A 23,792-nucleotide genomic window follows, 5' to 3' on the forward strand; every position below is an offset into this window, starting at 1 on the left:
GTCCAAGCCCAGGGACCCTCCTGTCATCTTGGGTTGTGGAGTTGAGGGGTGGGAGTGTCTAGCACCCCACAGAGCCAAACCTGTGATACAGCCTGAAGGAAGGGATTGGTGGGTCCACCCCACCCACGGTGGGCCTGGTCCCCAGGGACACATGGTGCCAGGGAGGCAGACTCATCAGAGCCACTCCATCTTTGCTGCTGACCCCACATGACGGTGCAAGGGAGAGGGCACTGCAGGCACAAAGTTAAGGGCTACAGTAGTGGTTTATTGACCAGGCTGGCTTTCCCAGCCTGGCGACTGCCCACCTGTGGGGCTCAGGGGAACGTGGGTTGGATGAACCCTGGCAGAAGGTGGTACTTCAGGTCCAAGGTCATGGGGGCAGGCAGAGATGGTCGTGCCCACTTGGTGAAAGGCAGTTCCTAGCAGTTCACGGTGGCTCTAGCAGGCATCAGACACAGCTTGAGCACCCACATCCAGAGCTGGGGCCAGAGGAGCCCTGAGGCCCCACTTCTAGCAGGTCTCAGTCAAGGCATGAAAAGTGAGTCCAAGTGAGGTTGGGGTTGGGCTATAGCAGTGGCAATGGCCTGGGGCCGCCCAGAGCCCCTCCCAGGCCAGGGCTGGAGGCCAAGTGTGAAGGTAGATGACGATGGTTGCCCATGAACTCTAGGCTGGACGGTGGAAGAGGCTGCCTGTGCGGACCCTCCGCTTGAGCTCCTGCCACAGCAGCTGTCGCTCCCGCCGGGCGCCCTTCATAACACCGCTGTTCTCCATGGCACGGCGGGACAGGTAGGGTAGCACCTCCATCACAGGGCCATAGGGCACGTACTTGTACACAGGAAAGCCCGCCTGGCCTGTACACGGGTGCAAGCAGTGAGTCCCGGCCCCAGGCATCCCCAGCCCTGCTCCCCAGGAAGGCCTAGCTCACCCAGTGGGAAGCTGATCTGGTCGCACATGCCCAAGAGCTGTCCGAAGTACACCTGGCGATCTGCAGGGTACAAGCCCAGCTCCTCCATCCTGCAGACAGACGATGTGGCAGGTGAGCCCCTTACCCCGCCACCAGCCACCTGGTCCTCATGCATACACTACAGCCTCCATCCCCTGCAGTACGGGCATGGCTGTAGACGGCGTGCTGCCCAAACCAAGTTAGCCCTCCTTCCCACCTCAGCCCATGGCCGCCAAGTTCCCTCTTCCCCATCCCACTACACTTTCTCCCCCTTCCCTCTCTTCTGCCCTGACCTCTGTTCTGGCACCCTGACCCAGCGAGGCAAGCCTGCCCAGGCTCTCAGAGGCCCTCCCCTGCCCCTTTTTGAGCCTCTCTGCTTCAGAGCCACATCCTCAGTCCCTCAGCCTGACCCAGTCTCTTGTCCTCCTCCTGCTGGCTGCTCTGTCCCATAGACCAGGATTAGCCACTGCCTTTGGGCAAGCCACCATCTTTAGAAGTCGGCTTGCCTAAACTGAGAGGGGCTGTAAGTATCCCACACACGGAATTTTGAAAACTGGAAAAAAGAATACATTATTTTTCTGAAATGCTGAATATAGGTAATATTTTGGATATGCTGGGCTAGCTGAAGGGTATTATTGAAATTAACTTTATCTTTTTTTGTGTGGCTAATGGAACATTTAGAATAGATGAGGCTCGTGTTTCTGTTACTGCTGCTCAGATGCTGGGGTGGATGGCCCCCAACCCTGTCCAGCATCCCCTCCTGTCCTCACATGCCCCCTCGTAGGATCTTACAGAAATTCCCGGGTGTGCTGAGGATTCCCACATTTTTACCTCCAGCTTCCTGTATCCACATGTCCAGACACCACATATCTGCACCAGCGCTCTGGAACCCGCCCTCGTCTTTCCACCTCCTTCCAGGGGCGTGTTAGCCTGGGTCATCCTCACACACACACACACACCCAGGCCGTCGGCCACGAGTGTGCTTCACTGTCTCCAGGGTCCCCCTCTTCTGTCTCAGGCCCCTGGCCCTTGGACCACTGAGGACACCTCACCCTGGCATGAGGGACATCCCACAAGCCCTTTTCCTCCTTCCTGCAGATTCTCACTCCGACGTTGGGGCAGGGGGGAGCACCCAGTATAAAGCAGGCCACAATCTCTACCATGCTGCCCTGGTCTCCCGTTTAAGTATCTTTGGTCCTCACTGGAATGTGAACGTGAACCCTGTTAGAGCACAGCTGCCACTGTATTGCTGCCCACCTGACTACGGTGGTGGGGACCTTCCGGTGGCTCCCGCAGTAATGGCTGCTGACCCCTGGCCATACCCTGTGCCATGTGACTGCAGTTTCTCCCAGCAGGTGGGGGCTTGCCACTTGCCATCTAGGCTGGGCCCCCTGAGTTCCTTTGGCCAACAGGACAATAGCAAATGTGATGTGGGAGAGCCTTGCCCTCTCCGTGGCTTCTGAAAGCCTGAGGCCACCATAAGGCAAAGCCTGGGCTGGCCTATTGGAAACTGGCCGCGTGATGCAGTCCCCCTTTGCTGCCCCTGCCAACAGGGGGAGCCATTTTGGTCCAGTCAGGCCTCAGCTGACAACAAATGCAAGAAAGACCCCAGGCAAGGCCAGCAAAAGCAGCCCCAGCTGAGCCCAGCTCACACTGCTGGCCCACAGAATACACTGTTGTTCAGAATACACTATTTAGGTTGCTTTGCCACGTGGTCAGGGCTGACCCAGGCTGTCAGACTGAGATCCCTGATGTGGCATCAGAGACCCACGATAGTGGCATCTGTGGAGCCTGGCCTGGGCCTAGGAGGCAAGGAAAGGACAGCATGCTCAGCTGGCAGTCCAGGGGGAGGTGGGATGACGTGGTCAGGGCAGGAAGCTGCCTCTGCTAAGACATGTCCTGGGCAGGAACATTCAGAAGACAGGAAGAAGGAAGCCTTTCTGGGGACAGGTTACAGCTTTCAGGGTTCCACTGCCCTCTATGTAGCTGGGGTTTGAGTGGACCACCCATGATCCCTCCATTAAATGTGAGTGGCCAAGCAGAGCCTGCTGAGTTTGTAACAGAAACCTAAGAGGGCACCACCTCCCATACCACTGAGCCACACAGGGGCCCAGCATTGTGCAGGGGTGCAGGTCCCCAAGGGCTGGGCCAGGGGTGCAGGGATGCTCTTTGTGTACATCGTCTCATGGAGGACCCTGGTGCCTAAGGGTTCAAGCTTTGATCAAGTTTCCATCACAGTAATATTTTTAAGTCTAAGGGAAAACCAGGTTTTAAGAGTTATAACTTTACCAGGTGTTTGTTTTAAAAGTCAGCCTAGACCTAAAAAAACCTTTTTTTCTTTTGCACTGAGCACAAATGGTGCCCCTAGCCCTCTGACATCCAATGACAAGGATGGTGCAGCCGAGGCAGGAAATGAGCACCTGGGAAGGGCCTAGGGATAGAGTGAAGAAGGCAGAACAGTCCTATCCAGCTGGGACTCCACTCTGCCCCCCACCCACCCTACGGAAGCAGTCAGACCTGACCCTGGCAGGGACTCTGGGCCGGAGGACGGGTGGGGGTAGAGGGACCTCGGTCGGTGGCCTCAGCACTCTCGTCCCCAGCCTGCTGGCCATGACTGCTGTGCATTAGAAGTCATGGTTTCTGGCTGCAGTTTCAGGCTGTGAAAAAGCAGAGCCCTCATAAGCCGAGAATCAGTGCCTCATCCCTGCCTGGGCTGGGGGCAACCAGAGTCAGCTCGTCAGGCAGCGCCCCACCCTGGCTGCTCCCCGGTCCTCCTGCCTAGAGCCCAGCTTAGGCCTTGGGCGCCCTGCTCTGCACCTGGGAAAGGCCGGGGCCAGCCAGACCCGGGCCAGCCAGACCGGGGCCGCTGTGTTTTCTGTGGGGCCTCAAGCCCAGGAAGGTTGCAACCGGGGCTAGAACCCGCCCCCATGTGATGCTGCTTTGGTTGAGACAGAACACACAAAAACAGGGTAATGACACTGGGACACTTAAGAATTTACTTCACCTTATTTCTCTATCTGACTTGTATGGATCCTACCAGAGTTTTCCTCCACAGGACAGGCGTTTAAAGAGAAAACAGACTATATTAAATTCCAATGCAGTTTAAAGCAGTGAGAGAAATTATTTAGAAACGAGGTGACGCACCAGAGGTCCCCCGAGGGGTGCGGACGTTACACGCTGTATTTGTGCATTTCAGTAAGCTGTTTACATCACCTAATGAAATTTCAGTTTCGACTTTGCAACTTTAATAAGTCAGGTATTAATTTTATAAACCAGAGGAACTGCAAATAGCCTTTTTGCCACTGCAGCGCCAACACCCAGCGGGCCATGGGAGGCAGGCTCCTGCAGGACACTGAAGCCAGCGCTCCTGCTTCCTGGGCCTCTCCCCCACTGGGGAGCACCAGACAGCTGGAGGGGGGTGCCTACCTGCGCAGCGTGAAGTGGACTGTGTCCTCATTGTGGGAGGCCACCATCACTTTGGCCCTGGTGTTGTGCTTCAGCTCCTCCAGGATATAGTTAAGGCACCTGAGGGGAGTGCCACGTGAGCCCCCATCTGCAGAGGCCGCAGGCAGGCCCAGGGCCATCCAGCAAGCCCGCCCCTCCCAAGCGTGGCCACAGCAGTGGAGCCAAGGCTGTACTTGTCATTCCTCAGCACCTCGTAGGTACGAGAGACAATGTGAGCAGCACCCAGGGCTGGACACATTTGACAGGGGACTAGCCAGGACAAAGGGGCCCAGGCACCCGTGACACCTGCAGCTTCGCTTCTGGGTAGGAGTCCACAAGGGATTGGGGGGGCCCTCCCTCCGCACACAGTGTGAGGGTGCTACCATGTGGCAGCCACGGTGCACATCCTCGGGCCCAACAACCCCACTGCTAGGAATGTGCCACGGCTGTGTCCCTGTGAGCACTCGGGGGCCAGGTGTGCCATAGGCCACCACCTTAATGACCCCGAGGGGCACACTGCTAGCTGTTGTGCTAACACCGTGGGCCTGCACACAGACACGGGAGGATCCTGATGGGCGTCACGTAGAAAAGCAAGGGCCACGGGGCTGAATGCATGATGCCAAAGCTGATGTGGGCGCACATGGCCACTGCGGAAGCTCTGGGAAAGTAGAGGGCCCCACCAGGGAGGAAGCAGGAGCCAGGCAGATGCTCGGGGTCTGAATTTGCAGCACACACAACCTCCTAGAGTGAAGGCACAGGCCCGGCCGGTCCCTGCTGCATGGCAACATCAGCCACACACACACACCCAAAGCAGACACAGAATGTCTGGATTACCCCGATGCATAACAGGAAAAGCAAAAGCTGTATACAAGTCAGGAGGGCCACTCAGGCTTATCCCTCCCTTGTCCTAAGTGTCAACAAGAGCTGGCTGGGGGAACTGAGCGAGTTTAGTTTTATTCGGTAGGCTTTTCTGTGCTAAAAATGTACCTTAACAGTTTTGGAAAAGGGAAGAACAAAAGCAGGGGATCCAAAACAGAAACAGTAAATTAAAAAGCAGAGGCGCTCATCAGTTCTGGTCTCAAGCATAGGTCTCACTCCTGCAGAGGCTTCTGATGTGCAGGGTTGCTCCCCCTCCAGATGGGCGTCATGTGGGGTCATCACCAGCACCCCTGCCCTGCTTTCTCATTCCCCCGCCCAGGAAGCCATGAGGCCCTGAGGGCCAAGGAGGGCTGGCGCACCTGTGGTACATGGCATTGGTAGCCTCGTACGTAGGGTGGATGGGGTCCTCATAGCCAATCTCTGCAGCGCGGCTCCGCTCCTGGGCCATATATGCCCCCCGCACCAGCTTGGCCCCAAAACACCAGCCCTCGCGGCGAGCCAGCTCCACATCCAGGGTGATGTTGTCATAGGCATCCTGGGGGACCAGGGCCAACAGCTGAGGAGGACCGGGATGAGGCCCTCTCCAGCCTGTGTCCGCTGAGGCCCAGGTGCTCGCAGGGTACAGTCACCGTGGGACACCAGTGCCAGCAGCAGCCACCTGACCTACAGGTGCTTAGGGGAGCCGGGAGACAAGCAGGGATGAGGAAGGCCCCTTGATCTGTTTCTTAGAAATGGGGATTCTTCTGTGCAGCCTGGGACAACCCTGTTGGGGGATAGATGACATGCCGCAGCCACGGTGCACTCGAGAGTCTCCCCTGGACCGACTCGAGGGCAGGGGTGCTGCATGCTGTGGACACCAGCCTAGACCCCACCCACCCACCCACATCCCCGCTCCCCCAGAGCCTTGACACCCATCCCACACCATGTCTTCCAACCATGGGACCATGCTCTGGTCCCAGAGCAACCCAGGCTAGGTCTGTGCTCAGCAATCCCACCCAGAAGCACCCCGGCTGCCTCCGGTACATGCAAAATTCTGAGCAAGTCTTTTTATAGGGAGGGGCCAGAGCTTTCATCTATCCTATGGGACCCAAAGTAAAAGAATGGCAGCAAAAACCAGTGACTTGTGAGGCCTTCAAAATCTGGGGCTTAAGGCACATCAAGCAGACTGTAAAAAGGCTCCTTCACCTTCCCCCTACCACTTAGACACCCCTTCTGGGATCCAAGTCCCAGAGAAGGGGCTGGCACACAGCTGGGGACAGGGCCCTGGGCCTTTCTTCCTGCTCAGAGTCAGTCACACTCAGATAGAGGCCTCTCCCCACACCAGCACGGGACTTAGACAAGGGGCATCCCCCCAGCCAAGGGCTGGCAGGGAGTTGGCGGGCAGGGGCTGTACCTTGAGGTAGCACTGGTATGTGTTGAAAATGAGTGGCTTCCCCACATTGAACTTGCGCTGCATTGCCAGTGTCAGGCGGCTGATGGCCGGCTGGAAGTAGGTCTGCTCGGCGTCCACCATCAGCCGCACGCCCATCTCGGTGGCTCTCTGAGAGGCACAGGGGTCCAACAGAGGGTTTGACTGGGGTCAGGTGAGACAGGTTCCCCACCCCACGCTCTGTGCACATCCCAGGGTCCTCGACCTTGGCCAGGACATCCATCCTTTGCAGCATCCTCGTCATCTGCTGCTCCTCCTCCATGGTGAATCGCGACAGCAGTGGCTCCAGCTGTCCTGTCTGGGGCAGCATGGAGTCAGGCCACAGTAGGGCTCCAAGCTCCCACCTCTGAAAGCCTCCACATCCCCAGCCCCAGGGCACCCTCCTGCCCATGTGTGCAGGTCCCCGCCAATACCCAGTGCATGGTCCCCAGGACCAGCAAGGCCCCTCGTCCCCACCCCTTCCCTCATCTGTGCCCTGACCTGAGGCCACCTGGCACCATGGTACCCCAGAACCTTACTGCCAGCCAGCACCCTCTGACTCACAGGGCTAACTGCCCCAGGTCTGGCCTGCACCCAAGGTATCTGTTCCCATAGTGGGACCCCTCCGCAATGACCCCAGCTCCCACCGCCCTCTGAGAATGGCAAGGGAGCTACAACCAGCCAGCTCATCAGTCCAGGACTGTGATGGGGGATAACAGGATTACCGCCATTTCAGGCCACTGAGGTTTGGGACGACCCGGCATGCAAGGACAGATGACGGGGTCCTCTGTGCCCCTGTGCAGGGCACTCGGGGATCTGGCCTCTTCCTCTGGACTACAGGGGTGTTGTGCGGCCAGGAAGGACACTGGTCTCAGCCAACTGGGTCCCTGGCAGCTACCCCCCAGGGTAAGGGACAGGGAACATTTCCCTTCTCAGCCCTGCACCGAAATGAGACAGGCCATAAGAGTGAGGCGTGGTCAGTCACCTGCATATTGGGGACCACCAGGTGCTTGGAGAGCTCGGTCCTGCTGTCAATGAGGCTGCTCCAGTCCAACAGGTCCACGGTGCTGTGGGAGAAGCTGCATCAGCTCAGGGGCACTAGGATGTTGGGGGGCCCAGTTCCCAAACCAGCCCATACCTTAAAAGAGTTCCGCAAGCCCAACCCCCACACAACCCGCCTTAGTGTTGAGTTTTAAGACAGATAAAAATGGAGGCGCCTGAGTGGCTCAGTGGGTTAAAGCCTCTGCTTTCGGCTCAGCTCATGATCCCGGGGTCCTGGGATCGAGCCCCGCGTCGGGCTCTCTGTTCAGTGGGGAGCCTGCTTCCCCCTCTCTCTCTGCCTGCCTCTTTGCCTACTTGTGGTCTCTCTCTGTCAAATAAATAAATAAAAATCTTAAAAAAAAAAAAAAAGACAGATAAAAATGGAAACCAAAGTGGAAACCAAAACAAGAACCTTCTTGCACTGGGGCAGCAACAGCTATTAAAAACCCAGCGTGGGGCACCTGGGTGGCTCAGTGGGTTAAGCCTCTGCCTTCCGCTCAGGTCATGATCCCAGGGTCCTGGGATCGAGCCCCATATTGGGCTCTCTGCGCTGCAGGGAGCCTGCTTCCTCCTCTCTCTCTGCCTGCCTCTCTGCCTACTTGTGATCTCTGTCAGATAAATAAAGAAAAATCTTTAAAAAAAAAAAAAAAACCAGCGTTGGGGGTGCCTGGGTGGCTCAGCGGGTTAAGCCTCTGCCTCCGGCTCAGGTCATGATCTCAGGGTCCTGGGATCGAGCCCTGCATCGGGCTCTCTGCTCAGCAGGGAGTCTGCTTCCTCCTCTCTCTCTGCCTGCCTCTCTGCCTACTTGTGATCTCTGTCAAATAAATAAATAAAATATTTAAAAAAAAAAAAAAAACAGCGTTGAGGGGCATCTGGTTGGCTCAGTTGTTAAGCGTCTGCCTTCAGCTCAGGTCATAATCCCAGGCTCCTGGGATCGAGCCCTGCATCAGACTCTCTGCTCAGCGGGAACCCTGCTTCTCTCTCTCCCATTCCTCCTGCCTGTGTTCCCTCTCTGGCTGTGTCTCTCCCTATCAAATAAATAAATAAAATCTTTTAAAAAAAAAAAAACCAGGGTTGAACACGAAGAACACCATGGGCCCTGTCAGGCTTGGGAAATAGCCAAACATGGGAGGCCAGGATGAAGACAGACCCTGAATGTAAGAGGACAGCTGCTACCACCCTAAGGGCCCTAGTGATCTCAGTCCCAGCTTCCAGACCCCTCGGGATGAGGTGTGGGCCCCTGCAGGATCTCAGCTGTCCCAACCTTCTGTCGGCCTACCATGTGGGTCCCGGGGAGAACCGAGTGTGGCACCCTTACTCAGGAACCAAGCAATTCTATGAGCAGCCCTGCTAGTTCAGGGGCACTCCTACCCAGCTATAGGGGGGACTCCAGGCTCCCTGGTCAACTCCTGTGCGTCTCAGGGAAAAGGTCCCTCAGCATTATCACCCCAGGCCCATGCTCTTTAGGAGGGCAACCAGGAGTGGGAGAAGCCATTGGGGCTCTGCTGAAACCATGGCTGAATCAGGGCAGATACTCCCAAATTCCTGGCTCAGGGCCCACTCTTACCCAGACACGCCCAGGGTCTCTGCAGTGAACCAGTTCTTAATCTCCGTCCTGGATGCGATGCCCATCTTGGCCACGCTTTCCTTGGGAAATAAGGAGTTGCCAGGCCCATGAACCCACCCCAGTCCCGTTCATTAACATTTCCTACCCACCCCTACCCCAACCTCCATACGTCTCTGTTGCTCTTTTGACTTTATTACACCATTAATGTGAACGGGATACAGTCTGGGTGTTCCTGCCTCACAGACAGGTCTATTCTTACCCATTCCTGGTGCCCCTCCCTGGACCCACAGCTCTGCAGTACTCTGAAAGGCAAACCCTTCTCCCCGAGCCCTCCCACCCAGCATGCCCTCAGCCTCTGTTCAGATTCCTTCCCAGCAGCCCCCAGCGTTGTGCGGGCGGGCAGGGCGCGCTACAGGTCTCTGGAAACCCACCTCAAACACTTCCTGGCCAGTTCTTCCTGGGCAGGGCTCCCCCCATCCCCTCAGCCCCAACAGTGCCCACCCACTCACACCCACCAGGGCAAGGCTGTCCCACCTGTAATGCAGCCACCTCCAACTTCGTATCCACGGCAGCCACACCAGCCTTCCCCTGTTCTGCAGCCATTTGGTGAAAGAATCGTCTCCACTTGGTCAGCACATCTGAGAACTGCAGCTACGAGTGCAGGCCTGAGCCATCGTCTCCGGCACATGCCCAGCTTCCCACCCCCAAGACCCCTGCAGAGCCCCTGGGCCCCCTCCCAGTTCCACCTATGTGCCCGGCTCCCAGCAACCCCAAGTTCTTAACCAGTTCTGCGGGTGGAAGGTTCTGGCACTTACCAGAAACTGAGGTCTCCCCAGTGCAGTAAGCTTGATGGCTGAGAAGCCGTCCTCACTGGCTTGGCCTATCAGAAGCCACACCATTACGGCTCTAGATGGGGACGGGGAGGTCCAGGAGCCTGGGCCCAGCATCCAAGCCCCTCAAGAGTTAGCTCTCACCAGACAGGTGATGGACTGCGAATGGCTGGGCATGGCCCCCTTCCTACCAATCAGCTGCCACATACACAGTACTGGGTCTCCCTTCCAGATGGGTCCCAAGACCACCACGGTGCCTTGAATGATCCAGTGGTCAGACTGCTAACGGTGCCAAGGCCTCAGCAGATCACTCCTCCCTTCCCCACCCGGCCCTAGCAGGGGCTGCGGCCATGTCCACAGCAGCCACACTTCCTGGACAGGCCTTCCTACCCTCCCCAGAAGCAGCCCTAGTGGGAGCTCGGCCAGCTCAGGCTAAGGTTGAGGGGCACCAGGGGCCCTTCCCAGGCACCACCACCTCCCCCCCAGCCTTGAACATGAGGGGAGAGCCCAAGTGGCCAAGTATCTTGGGCTGGCTGCCTAACCACTTATAGACAGAAGGACGATGTTCCTACTGAGCCCATAAATACATGGGCGCACCCCACCTCAGAGGCTGGAACAGGCAGCTTGGCAGGGTTGGTTAGCCACATGGATCCCGGAAGCCAGTGGACAAAGGAGCCAACAAGACTGGGTCATTCTGCCCCTGCCTCAAGTCCTCTCCCATGATACCATTCACCCAGGCTGCCCATGGGGCTGGGGGGAGCCCTAGGGTTCACAGAACCCAGAACCACCCAGCAGAATAGAGGGTGGACACAAAGGGTGCTCAACCACACTTGCCTCTCTTCTCCCTTCCAGAAACCCATGACCTGCCTTCACTTCTCTGATGTCTGCTTTAGGCAGAGCGGGCACAGAGGAAGGAGGCGCCCCCCTGCTCTGGACCCGCATAGCCAAGTCTCTGCCTGACCAGCCGGCATCTCCCCAGCCCTGCTCGCACAAGGGCGCTTCTGAGCACCACTCACTCCCACCCATTCCAACATTAGGCAGGTACAGAGCCTACTGACGGAAGGGCTGCTGGGGCCACGCGGTGGGGCTGGGGCATGCCCACCTGACTCGTCTCCTTAGGCAAGCACCCCTCCCAGAGGTGGGGGCAGGGGTGGGGAAGGAGTCCTCCCTGGTACCAGCTCCTGGAACAATGCTGCCACTGGCAAACCCAAGTGCCACATGTGGCTAGGTTCAAGCCCCTGACCCAGACAGAAGGCAGCTCAGCCTGCTGACAGCCTTCCTGAGGTTCCCATCCAGGCACTGGGAAGAGGCAGGGGGTGCCGAGCTCCTTGGACAGGGCTGGACTAAGGCGTGACCCCGGTATGACTGTAGCCTAGCCTATGTCATCCCCATGACTGACTGTCTAGGCCACCCAGAGGGGAAGCCCCAGGCGAGTGCTCCAGCCTGGCCTCACTTTCAGCCATCAGCATCTCCACACATGGGGGGTCAGCCCTCCCTGGCAGGTGTCCAGCCAGCAGAGAGGGGGGCCCCACCTGCAGCCTCAATGCAGGCCAAGAACGTCTCCATGTGGCTGTCACACTTGGCTTCGTTGGCATAGAAGTAGGTGCGGGCACTGATGACTCCGTCCCTGCGGTCTCCAAAGGCCGGGTGGGCCTGGTACTGCTTCTCTCTCTTACTTGTACCTGGAGGGGCAAGCATGTGGCCTGAGTACACACGGGCTGCATACAGTGCTCTTGGTCCCGCCCAACTCTGGGCAAACACAGGGCTTCCCCGGCCTCTAGCAGGACCTGCTGATGGCCCCCAGCCCCCTGCCCTCGGGACTGGCTCCCCGGCGGCCATGAGGCCTCCCTGCACCGTGTTGCCCATCACTCCCTGCTTCTACGCTCACTGTTCCTTCTCCCCGGCTGAGCCCTAGTCACATGGCAAACCTGGCCAAAAGGGCAGAGGCCAGATCCCCCAAAGGCCAAGGGGACCAGGACCCCTGGGAGCGTCCTGAGGATGTCAGCAGATTCAGGGCAACAGCCTGGGAGCGTACAGGGAGAAGTCACGCGCACGCAGGGAGAAGCCTCGGCCCCCAGTCTCGCCTGTGCCCTTGAACCAAGGTCTCCCAGGGAGAGGTTGGGAACAGGGGAGGGGACAAGTAGAGAGAGTGTTTGGTCCTGAGCAGCCTCCTCTTACTCACCACTGCCCTCCCTCTCTACAGCTGACGTACAGGACCTGTGGGAAGGAAGAAGAGGGTGAGGGTGGGTCAGGCCACCTCAGGCAGCAAGTGACAAGCACAGGTTCCCTCTGAGCAGGTGCGGGTGAGAGGAAGCCAGAGGCTGAGCACTGAAACTGACCCAACAAGGAGGGCTGGAGAAGAAGGGCTGGGTTAGCCCAGGCAGGTTAAGAGTGACTCACATGCCCCACCTTCCTCCCCACACACGCAACCCAGGCCTGCAGGGTCACCTCCCTGAGCAGGGTGGGGCAGCAGCCTCACAGACCCACCGGGCCTACAAGCCCTACACCCTGGAGAAGCCTCAGATTCCTCGTGGGTAGGTGAGGAGTGAGTACAACTAGCTGACAGCCCAAAGCATGGAACAGGTGCTTGAAGAAAGCTAGCTGTGGCGGCATTTCTTCTCAAAGAAAGATGGAGCCTCGGGGGCCAGCCAGCGCTGAGAAGGCATGGACCTGAGCAACCACCAGTGCACAGAATTCCCAAAGGTGAGGAGCAAGGCTCCTCGTTTTGCTCTATGCCCCCTACATCCAGGCCCCTCCAACCACCAGGAGCCCTAGGCCCGGCTCTGGACTCCTGCCTGGGTGGGCCCACAGCTAGCTCCACCTCCGGCCAGTACCTGACAGCCCCCTGCTTCATTCTTGCCCCTCCAGTGTATCTTTCAAGTGACAACCAGAATTTTTCTTTTAAAATGCAAGCCCTCCCATCATACTCAAATAACACCCCCCACCTTCATGAGGACAGGACAGTGAGGCCAGCCTGAGACTATGGCTCCTCTGCCCAGAACTCAGGCTCAGCCCCGCCACCCTGGCCTCCCTGCAGTCCCTCAGCTGTGCCCTCACCACCCCCATCAGGCCTGCCCCTGCCCTACGGCACCCCAATCCTGGACCCCTGCCAGAATCACAGTGGACACTGTCCACCCTTCAGCGGTCCTGCTGTCTGGGACAGCAAATGTCCCGGCCAAGCCCACCCAGAGGAAGGAGCGGCTCACCATCACTCTTACCCAGGCCTGGGGGGTGGCATTCGAGGGGCTTCATATATCATGTGACTTTGTATTTAAAGGCTCTTAAGTCAGTTCCCACAGAAAGAGCTCAGCCAAAGCCCTGCGGCTATCCAGTGACCTCCCAGAGGCTCAGACCCTGGGGTCCCTGAGGCTCTGCTCATACTTCACAGGAAAAGGAGACCTATTCCAGCCCGCCCCACCCACCCACTTGAGACAGAGGTAAAGCTAGCGATGCTGCTGAGAGATAACCACACCTGCAGTGGCCTCAAGTCGAGTCAAAAAGCCAACCAAGGCAGCTTTTGACCTCCCTACTCCTACAGCAAGTCGGGGGCAGCTGGCCACCCTCCAGAGAGCCCTCCCTTTGGACCCTGGCTCTTGCGTGACCCCAGTGCCCATACCTGGCAACTCTGAGCCAGGATGCCCCAGGTCAGGACCCAGGACTCCAGGGGCAGGAGGCCCCCCACACCCTGCTGCACAGCCCACAGGGCCGTAACCGGGGGATGGGGAACAGGAGCCACTTCATGCCAGCTAGACACACGTGCTTGATGCTCAGAAGAGAAGAGGGTGAGGTATCACTGTGTGACAACATTTGACTCTGTAACATGAGAGAGAGGTCGGCCCCATGCAATAACATCTCCACCGGGAACAAGGGGCCCCATAAGAACAGCCCCAGGCTGTTGGCCCAGGTACAAACAGGCAGAAGGATGGCTCGAGCCCCATCATCTTTGGAACCACACAGCCCATGGCTCAGAGAAACACAGGTATTCGTCTCCAAGGTTCCTGCCTTGTAGGCAGGGCCGCATTCCATTCACATGGGAAATCATTATCTAAAAGGCCCCCAGTAGCCCAGCACTGGCCTGCCCACCCTCCAAGCCCAGCCAGGCTCCAAAGGCACAGGGGATCACTGGCTACTCCCTTCCTCGCCGCCAGCAGGCCCAGCGGCAGGAAAGCAGAGGCTGTGGCTGCTTCCATCAATGAACCTCCCGGGCACAGACCAGACAGGAAGCACTTCAGCAATGGACTGAGCAGGAGAACCGGGTTGGCTGCCTTGCCGTGTGGTCAGAGGGCAGCGGCCTGTCTCCAAGCAGATGGCACCAGCAAGGATCCAGGCCACACTCTCAACAGGGCCTGGAGGGTGGGTCACGAGAAGACTAAGATGGCAGCTGCCAGGCGCAGTGGAGGGGAGAAGGGTCACATCACCAAGGGAAACTCGCAACTGTGCACACACACACACTTGCGAAGCCCAGGATGTGAAAGAGAGAAGAGAACGCACCCAGGGGCAGAGCGCAGAGGAGGGTGAATCCCAGCGGCCCAGGGGACAGGTGGCAGGAAGGCCTGACCGTCCATCCCCCTGGCCGCCTCCAAGCTCCACCTGCTACACTGGGGGATGTGTTGGTCGGATGCCTTTTAGAACAAAGCAAAAAGTGAGGAGAGCCCTCTCTGGGTCTCCGCTGGGGAATGCAGGTGACCGGAGGGAGAGAACCGCAGAGAAGTCCAATGGGGCTCCTTCCCATCTGCACACCTACCTCCCTGGCCCCCCAAGACCCTGACTCTAGGCAGCACCCAGGTGCTCTGTGCACCCTGCACCACCAGCCCCGGAGAGAGCTGCCACTGCTCTGAGCTGCCAGCTAGCCCTGGGTCTGCAGAGCCACGACAGACACACCTGCGGTCCACACTGTCCCTGGGGGTCCTTCTCACAGCCACTCATCGGGAGATACCCTAGCCCCTGTTCCCCACAGCTCTCAGCCTGCTGGGGAGATTCTGCGGGGCTCTTCTAGAGCCAGGGCCCAGACCTCTGCCTTCTAGCAGGTGTTCTGGGAAACACCTTCCCACCCCAGTCCTAGATGGCTACTCTCTTTGTCCAGCACTTACAGCCTCCCATCTCCTGCTTCCTGGGCTCCCTACTCAGACCCTCGGGGAGGCTACTGGGCACCCTGTGCATTCAGACATGTCCATCCTCTCTGTGCGTTGCATGCTCATGCCCAGGGCAGGCCCAATGCCACCTGTGCCCTCCCTTCCCCAACTCCTATGGCCTTAACTTGGGGTGGTAGCCTCTCTATCACTCCCCAGAGCGGGGTCTATGGGCCTCAAGACAAGACTATCAAGACAGACCTCTGCTCCCTGTCCCACCAGGGCACAGAAGCAATTCTCCACATGGGGGTTGTGTGGATGGGGACTGCATGGTTCGGAGCCCCTCCAGAACAGGAACACCCAGTAAGCCAGGCAGTTTGACAGTATAGCTCTCCAAAGGCACTGAGCCACCTGGCAGCAGAGCTGGGTGTGAGTCTCTGACACCTGTCACCAACAACGGATGGTGGTCCCCATGTTAGGATGGGAGGGGCCAACATTCACATCCCAAAGTCCACCAAGTAGGGATTCTTACAGCATCAGAGGCACAAACATCAGGGTCGCCCTGGGCCACAGGCTCCTTGGCTCCATGACAGGGCAAGGCCGGCCCACCTCCCCATGTTCCCCCCGCAGAATAGGCAGCCAGCCAGCTGGATTGCCCTGGGAAAGGAGCCTTCCTACCAGAGGGAGAAAATCCCACTGTGAAACCACTCAGCCCTCAACCCAGACACAGCAGGGACAGAGAACTCATTACTCATTCAACAGGCAGCCCCACTGAAGGCAGCAGCCCCACAAGGAGTACACAGAGGGGTGCCAAGCTGGAGAACCCCGTCTTTAAGACAGCAAATGGCGAGGCAGGGGCTGGGCTCCCCAGGCCAATCCGCTGCTGCTTCTGCTGCTGCTGCTTGGCTTGGACATTCCGTTCCCAGGGCAGAAGCCTCATGTGATGCCTTTCTCCTTACTCCCCGCCTCTCTTGTCCCCAGGCCAGAGCAAACACCCCAGCCTGAGACAGGACAGGTTACTCAGCAGGTTTATCCCAAGCCTCACGTGATCAGGCACAGCTGCTCTCAGAACTAAGGGCCCCAAATGCAAGCAAAGGCCTGAAATGGAGGGGTGCAGGTACCAGCATAAGAAATGGGCATTTTGCAAAGAGGAAGGGCTGGTCTTGCCGGGATCTCCTGTGCGGCCACCTCTCCAGGAAGCAGAGGGTGGCCTCGTTCTCTAATTTTGTTCTGTGGCCCAGAGGGTCGGTCAGGGAGGTACCTATCTGTCCCTATGCTCACTGCACAGAGAACAGGTCCTGCAGCAAGTTGGTGACCTCAGGAGAAGAGCCTAGGTCAGCCTGCCACACTGCTCCTGGCTGCCTTTCCCTTCTGGGACCCCTGGGTACACACCAGGCCTGCCAGGCTCCACACTCATCAGGCAGAGCCCACCCTCTGATCAGAAAACCCTTCCAGAAGGGGTGCCTGGGTGGCTCAGTTGATTAAGCACCTGCCTTTGGCTCAGGTCATGATCCCAAGGTCCTGGGATAGAGCCCTGCATTGGGCTCCCTCCTCAGTAGGGAGTCTGCTTCTCCCTCTCCCTCTGCACACCCCCTCCCTGGTTCATGCTCTCTCTCTAATAAATAAATAAAGTCTTTAAAAAAAATAAAGTCTTTAAAAGGGGCAGGGTGGGGTGCTTGGGTGGCTCAGATGGTTAAGCATCTGCCTTCAGCTCGGGTCATGATCCCAGGGCCCTGGGATTGAGTCCCACATCAGGATCCTTGCTCGGTGGGGAGCCTGTTTCTCCCTCTCCCTCTGCCTGCTGTTCCCCTTGCTTGTGCTCTCTCACTGTCAAATAAATAAATAAAATCTTTAAAAATAAAATAAAAGAAAATTAAGAAATCAAAGACAATTTTTAAAAAAAGAAGAAGACAGAAAGGAGCTAGGCGAGGCTGAGGCAGTGGGCCCCTGTTCAGCAGGTCAGCGCTCCCTCTGAAGAGATGCTTTAGGAACAGGAAACCAGAGCTCCTCCTAGGCCAGAGTCAGCAAACATCTTTCATAAACGCTCAGGCAGCATCTATCTTCAGCCTTGTGGGCCATATGGCACCTGCCACAGCTACTCAACTCTGCCCCTCTAGAGCCAAAGTGATTTGAATTTCAAATACTTTTCACGTATCACAAAATATTATTCTTGCTTTGTTTCAACCATTTAAGAAGAAAAAAAAAAAAAACCATCTCAGCTTGCAAACTGCACAAAACCAGGCAGGTAGGCCACATCGGGCCCTGGACTGTGGTTTGCCTTCCCCAGTCCCTGCCCCTCCTCCAGCCTTGTGCACAGGAGGCCTTTTGTGAAAGCCCATAGCTGTCAATCTCACGGCACAAAACTGCCAGGACCCCAGGCAGAGCCCGGGCAGAGCCCAGGCAGGTCGCTGGTGAGTAGGCTGACCAAGCTCTCCCAGCCTTGGGGGGAGCCTTCTCCCAGCCCAGCCCCAGCTGGCCCCAGGATGCCTCAGGGTAACGACCAGATGCCCAGGTGCGCCTTACTCCATCTCCTTGCGCTCAGCCTCCTCGGGGCTCAGATCCTCCTCCACCCCATAGTCCAGGATGGAGCCCACTCCGAATGCCCTGTTGTGCCGGATCAGGGGGCGGATGGACTCCTGGTCCTCGCCGGCCACGAACTGCCCATAGAAGGTCATCTTCATCAGCTTTTCGAACAGCCCTTGCCCCAGAAGTCTCCTGGCAAGATGGAGCAGCTGAAAGGCAGAAGGAGAGGGCTGTCCTGGCTGCCCGGCCTCCCCTGTCCCCAGCAGGACACACTTGCTTCCCCCACCCCTTTCGCTCCAACCATAAAACCTTGGCACACTCTCCCCTGGGCCAAACTCGACTCCCGGCCTTGGTTTAGCAGTGGACACCACTGGCAGCAGCTCGTTTCTCCGCCTGTAGCTACTGTCAATCCACTCCTCGTGGAGGAAGAGGTCCCAGGGCACGCCCCCCAGCCCCGCCAACAGCCACTCACCGCCCTGCCCTGCATGCTCACAGGTGACCCCAGCAGCACCCAGCGGGTGTCTGACCATCACTCGGTGGATAAAGAAATGAATAGCAGGTCTCTCTGGGAATCTCAGTGCACGTGTTCATCCTAACATTCTTTGTATCCACACCTCAGCGGGTTATGCCGGGTGGGAGGAGACTTTGATACAGCTTCCTAGCAGGCGAGCACCCAGATTTTTCAATGTTTTGTTCACTGCTTATTCCAAGTCCCTAAAACAGTGCCTGGCAAGGGGCCAGCCCTCCAGTGGTTGCCGAGCAGAGGAGCACAAGCTAAATTCAGAAGGAGTCTAACTTCAGCTGGAGTGAGCCCTGGGCTAACAATAAGCCAGGTGAGCATCTACGGAGTCTGGGAGATGGGAGCCCACTGTAGGACCAGTTGGGGACTCAGTACCATCATCCAGGGCCACAGCAAACCCACAGCTCGAGTGGACGTGCCCCTGAGGAAGACAGCTGCCCATAAACCACTCAGTTTTCTCCTCCAATCACGTTTTGCCACATCCCCAATTTCTGCTGTCATTCATTCCAAGTCCTGAGCCGCTGCTTTGTGCCGGGTAGGCTAAACAAAACAGATAAGGAGCATATATCCCAGTAGGGGAGGAACCTCGAAGAAGAGAGTCACCTCCACAAAGTGATTCAGAACAGTGGTGAGGGCATGATGGGTGGGAGATGTCTGCTAACTTAGATCCAGAGAGGGGGCTTGCCAAGACACAGAAGTTGCAAAGATCCCCTGCACTGGGATAGCCAGGGCAGGAAGGAATGAAGACAGCGGAGTCCTCTCAGGCTGGAAGGGAAGGCTATTGGGAGAGCACATCTGGGAATTCCTGTGTGTCCACTGTCCCCCAGGCTTAGCTCTGAGACAGAAAAAGCCTGAGGTCTGCCAAACCCAATAGATAACAGAACCCCTTTGGGGAACAACCCCTTGTCTAAAAAGAAGTATGAGCAAATCCAACACCTTCACACCCAAACCAATCCTTAGCAGCCCCACACTGGCCAGAGGGGAGACATACCTGGAATCACAGGTTGGCACTTGGTCGAGACCCTTAGGAATAAACCTGAGTCTCCAGGCCATCCCCTCTGCCTTGCCACAGCCTCTCTGTGCACTCCGTTCCACTGCATCTCACTGTTTTTGTAAAGAGGATGAGTAACGGAAAATGAGAGACCGACTAGGGAGAACAGAGAAGACTGCCTTGGCCCCACAAAGCCCAGGCCAGAGGTCAGGGAATCCATGGGCCACAACAGCCTGGCCAGAGGAAAAGCAGGGTCTTGATTAGATCAAAGATCACCCCAGTGGTAGGTGGGGCACAATTGGACACCTGAATACCATCACCTGGCTATGGTACGTGTTAGTCCTGAGAGGGGTCAGGAGCCACCCCATGCAGAAACAGGCCAGCCGTCTACTCTCGGGCCAGCCAAATCTCCTGTCCAGGGCCACATGATAAATAACGTAGGCTGTGTGGGCCCCACGGTAATGGTCATAACTACTCCACCCTGCTAGTGAAGCATGAAAGCAGCCACAGCCAATGTTAATCAAAGAAGCAGGATCCAGGCAGATGTTGGAATTTGGCCCAGGGGAGCCCTGGGCTGGTAACCTCCCACTCCCATACCTTCCCCCGCCCCCACACTTTGCACTGACCAGCTCCCCAAGGGAAGGCGGGGCTCAAAAGGAATGGCAGGGAAGGCCGCCCAGGTCACTGATCAGGTCACTCACCCCCCCACCCTGGCAATAGGAAGCCAGCCCATCACAGAAGGCTATGGAAGCACATGGGGTGGGGTTGGCGATTCCAAAGCTAACTCCAGAGCAAAGCCATCCCTTGAAAAACTTCCTAGCGTCAGGTGTATCCCTGGGGTGCACAGCCTGAGAGGAAGGCAGCCCACACTCTTCTCCAGATGGGGGCATCCTTCGTGGGCTTAGAAACTTGCCCTAAGAACACATATACTTGTTCTCACTGAAAAAGACTCAAACAGGTGTGTGCAGAGTAAGGAGGGCTAAAGCCGGTTCTCTCTCCTCCCTGTCCTCCAAGGCCAACAACACCATCCAGACTGTCCCCTTCCTCTTCTTTTACCCCCGTCTGTACTGGCTTACACCCAAGCACAGGAGCCTTCGTCTTGAAAGACCTGAGTTTTCTGAACCCTTATCTTCTGGCAAAGGAGGGGGTCCCAAACCAATGCAGCAGCTCAAACAGGGCTGCTTTAGGCTGACACTCCCTGGGAAGAGATTTGATGATTCCCCAACTGCCCCCCTCCCCAGGAGCTGCACAGACCCGTGCCCCTCAGCAGGAGGAATTTCTACCCCAGGCCAGAGGACAGGGTAAGTAAGTACTGGTTCTGCAGCCTGCAGCCTGGTGTCTGCCCCATTGCCCCATTTCCTCCAGTGCCAGCCACCAAGGCCACCGACACCAGTGTGACCACTGGCAATGTTGGGGTGGAACAGGTTTTCCAGGGGGCACACAGAGCACCCTTAGAGGGCTCCCTGAAGGCGTCCTCAGGGCACAGGTGGGATGGGAGGGAAGCCTGGGAGAAGCCTTCCCACACCTTCAGGCACCCACCGGGGTCCCTGCACTCCAGCACTTTCTGGCCCTTGGGCAGCGGTCACCCACAGTACCCAATAGTCTCCAGCTCTGCTAGCTTCTCCTCTGGCTTTGATCCAAAGGAAGAATGCTTAGTGCTGAGATGGGAGAAATACGGCCTGGATGGCTCCAAGCCTTCACTCCCTCCCTTCCACACGACGGCAGCCCTCGCCATTCCTGCCCCTTGCATCGCAGTCCCACCCAGAGTCCCATGACACCTCAACTGCAGGAGCCAAGTCCCTGCCCTTGCCCTCCACAGAGACCTCACAGCCAGCCACTCCCTCTCCTAGGTGTTCCCACCCCTCAGCCACCTCCTCCCTCCTGACCACTGCACCCCGAGAACCTGCTGCTCCTTTCAGGCTGCCCCTCAGACGCTGGTGCTCCCCAGAGGGTTCTCATCACCTTCACCACCCCCCCAGCCAGGTTCCTTGACCGGTGAGTGTCCCTTTCCACCCTCCTCACCAGTTGGCCTGACACTCCACAGCCACCAGTTTGCCAAAGGGCATCCTCGTCTACCACAAACACAGATGGCTTCCCAGAAGCCTCTACCTCTCCAGTTCTATCCCTTCCTCCTCCACATTCCCCTTCCACTTCCACTACCATCAGTCCCAGGTTGCATCAGAGTACAACTTCTGGAAAGACCCAGTCCAACACTCTGCTGGCCTCACCATGCCCTCAGACCCTCCCAACTCTGACTCTGACCTGTACCCTCACCTCCCACCCACTGTGGTTTCATCTTCACCAAGTGTGCCTTGGTGCTCTTCTTCAAGTGTGGCTTGGTGCTCTTCTTCAAGTGTGGCTTGGTGCTCTTCTTTGGTCCAGCCTCCCCAGCCTTCTCCAGGGGCCAAGATAGGCAATACCACACACTCAGCACAGTCTCACTTGAGGAAGAGCCTTCCAGACCCTTAGCACCAACAACAGCACCCTTGCAAACTGTTCCCAGGATCCTGAAAAACTGCCTTTTCCATACGTCCAGACTGACAGTGGCTAAGACGGTGTTCTGCTTTTTACTTCCCCAAAGCCCTCACACTTTCCACAAGTCACTATGTTGAAGTAATAAAAACTGTAGTTCAAGTGGCTTCCCATTTCCCCCAACACTGGGGGAATGGCTGTATCTAGTGAACTGTTCGGAATGGCTGTATCTAGTGAACTCCTGAGTCACATCTTCTGAGAACTCTGGGTTCCCAGGCCATGAGCCCTTTGACACCACCAAGATTTCCCTGCGGGCCACACGGAAGACACTCCATTTAAATTTCTGGTGACAACTTTGCATTACTGCAAGCAGCTTATACCTTAAAGCTTCAGAAACTGGTCTTTGTTTTTAGTTAGTAGTGACTGGAATATAGGAAAATTCACGAGGCCCAAAAGGGAATGCAGGAAACACCTCCCTTCCTGACTTCCCGGCTACAAGCGATGCTCAAGGGGCCCGCGCTTTACAGTAAAACTTCATGAAGTTTCCGGCAACACACAGAGGATCCGGCGCGTGTCCCTGCTTGCACGCCGCGGTGCGCACCTGCCCGCCCGCCCGCGCGCCCGCGAGCCCGCGCACCCACCTGCTCGTGGTGCGCCAGCAGCGCGGACGAGGCGCACAGGCGCAGCACCAGCAAGCTGCGCACCAGCTCCCAGCTGCGCCGGCTGCGGTACGCTTCTTGAGTGTTGCCGAAGTCCACGACAGGCACCGGCGGCCGTGCGGCCTCTGCAGTCCCGCATCCTGGCGCAGCCTCCCGGCCTGCGGCAGTCTGCTCGCGAGCCGCCGGCGCGGTGGACAGCGGGGCGATGCGGAAAGTGCCGCGGCGCAACGCAGAAACGATGCGCCTCACAGCCATGGCGGGGCGTCCGTTCGCTTCGCGACTTCTTAAGTACTTCCCTCCGGCCCCGCCTCTCCCCGCCGGCCCCGCCCCGCCCCGCCGGCTCCGCCCCGCGCCCAGCCACGCCCTCTCCTCGAGAGACCCTGCACCGCCCCAGGACGCGCGCCCCCATCCTGAGCCACGCCCTCCCTCCTGTGGACATCGCCCCACGCCCTGAGCCACGCCTCCTCGTTGGGAGGCCCCGCCCCATCCCTGGCGCAGAGTCTTCTAGCGAAGTCCCGCCTCGCCGCAGAGCCCGCGCCTTGGGTTGGAGAAACCGCGCTCTGTCCGAGAAACCGCGCTCCACACCCTGAGCCGCGCCCTCTCCTCGGGAGACCCCGCCCCGCGCCCTTGAGCCGGACCCTCAAGTCTGGAGGACAGAGCCGCTCCGAGTCGCGCCTGCTGTAGTGCGGCCCCGCCCTGCGCCAGATGCCCTGCCCCAGATCCCGTACCCACTGCTATGAAAACCGCGCCCAGCGCCCCCAGCGGCTAGGTCTCCTCGGGAGGTCTTACCCCGCCCCGCCTTAGGTCCACTGCCCTCCGCTGGGTGGCCCCGCGCTCCAAGCCGCGCGCCCCCTTCCTAGGAGGCCAGACCCCTTCGAGTTCCCGAAGGGAGCGTGTTCTGCGGCAGCCTCCGCTACCCAGCGGCGCCAAGCTCGCCTGAAACCCTCCTCAGCCTATGGCCACATCCCCGAAAGAGACCCTGTCGCCTTGGCTGCTTATTCCTGATTCAATATTTCCCCTAGGAGACCCCGCGCCTCCTGCGACCGGATACGCAACCAGTCATACGATTTCCCTCTGGGTATCCCAGGTCCTTAGGCTGGCCCTGTGGGTCCAGAGCCCGCGCATTTGCGCCATCGCGCACCTGCACACCCGGGCTCCTCTGCTGAGGCGGGGAGGGTGTAGAAGCCAGCAAGGCCGGAAGGCGGTGCCGCTTCTCCCATACAGGGGCATTTTTGGAAGCTGTTCTTCCTCATTCCTAGGCCTAGGGCGCGAGGGGAAGGGGGCTCCTTAGGGGCTTGCGCAATTCCGTTCTTTCCGTCTTCCCAGTCCCACTGCCCACCCAACGCACAAGCATGGACCTCCAGGTTCCCCTGGAAACCCCTGCAGCCCCCACGGTTCCTAGCCCCACCGCTTCAGGCCCTCAGTGCTGCTGCGCATGGGGGCCAA

General features: G+C 58.1%; 1 protein-coding gene across 3 annotated transcripts; it reads right to left on the reverse strand.

Moving 5' to 3' along the window:
* Positions 1 to 244: 244 nt before the first annotated feature.
* On the reverse strand, positions 245 to 23,508 carry LOC116571698 (proline dehydrogenase 1, mitochondrial). Of its 3 annotated transcripts, none has more exons than XM_032309891.1 (14): positions 23,283 to 23,508; positions 17,705 to 17,913; positions 12,295 to 12,329; positions 11,645 to 11,794; positions 10,098 to 10,162; positions 9,817 to 9,933; positions 9,283 to 9,362; positions 7,660 to 7,741; positions 6,901 to 6,993; positions 6,660 to 6,806; positions 5,626 to 5,801; positions 4,370 to 4,468; positions 926 to 1,014; positions 245 to 851 (listed from the first exon to the last, which is right to left on the reverse strand). In XM_032309891.1, the coding sequence occupies exons 2-14, from the start codon at positions 17,860 to 17,862 to the stop codon at positions 664 to 666; spliced, it is 1,479 nt and encodes a 492-aa protein (XP_032165782.1). In that variant the 5' UTR covers positions 17,863 to 17,913; positions 23,283 to 23,508; the 3' UTR covers positions 245 to 663. The 3 variants fall into 3 exon arrangements, 2 of the variants coding, with proteins under 2 accessions (XP_032165782.1, XP_032165781.1); XM_032309890.1 differs by lacking the exon at positions 23,283 to 23,508 and adding an exon at positions 22,329 to 22,635; XR_004277951.1 differs by lacking the exons at positions 245 to 851; positions 23,283 to 23,508 and adding exons at positions 3,948 to 4,156; positions 22,329 to 22,635.
* Positions 23,509 to 23,792: the final 284 nt, after the last annotated feature.

The sequence above is a fragment of the Mustela erminea genome, chromosome 13 (assembly GCF_009829155.1).
Source record: "Mustela erminea isolate mMusErm1 chromosome 13, mMusErm1.Pri, whole genome shotgun sequence".
Classification (NCBI taxonomy): Eukaryota; Metazoa; Chordata; class Mammalia; order Carnivora; family Mustelidae; genus Mustela; species Mustela erminea.

Coding starts and splice junctions, on each gene's coding strand:
- LOC116571698 (XM_032309890.1), bottom strand. CDS start 22,601: ATGGCTGTGAGGCGCATCGTTTCTGCGTTGCGCCGCGGCACTTTCCGC. Junction 12,330..17,704: donor GCTGAGCGCAAGGAGATGGA/GTAAGGCGCACC, acceptor TCCTTCCCACAG/GTCCTGTACGTCAGCTGTAG. Junction 7,742..9,282: donor GAGACCCTGGGCGTGTCTGG/GTAAGAGTGGGC, acceptor CTTCTCCCACAG/CACCGTGGACCTGTTGGACT.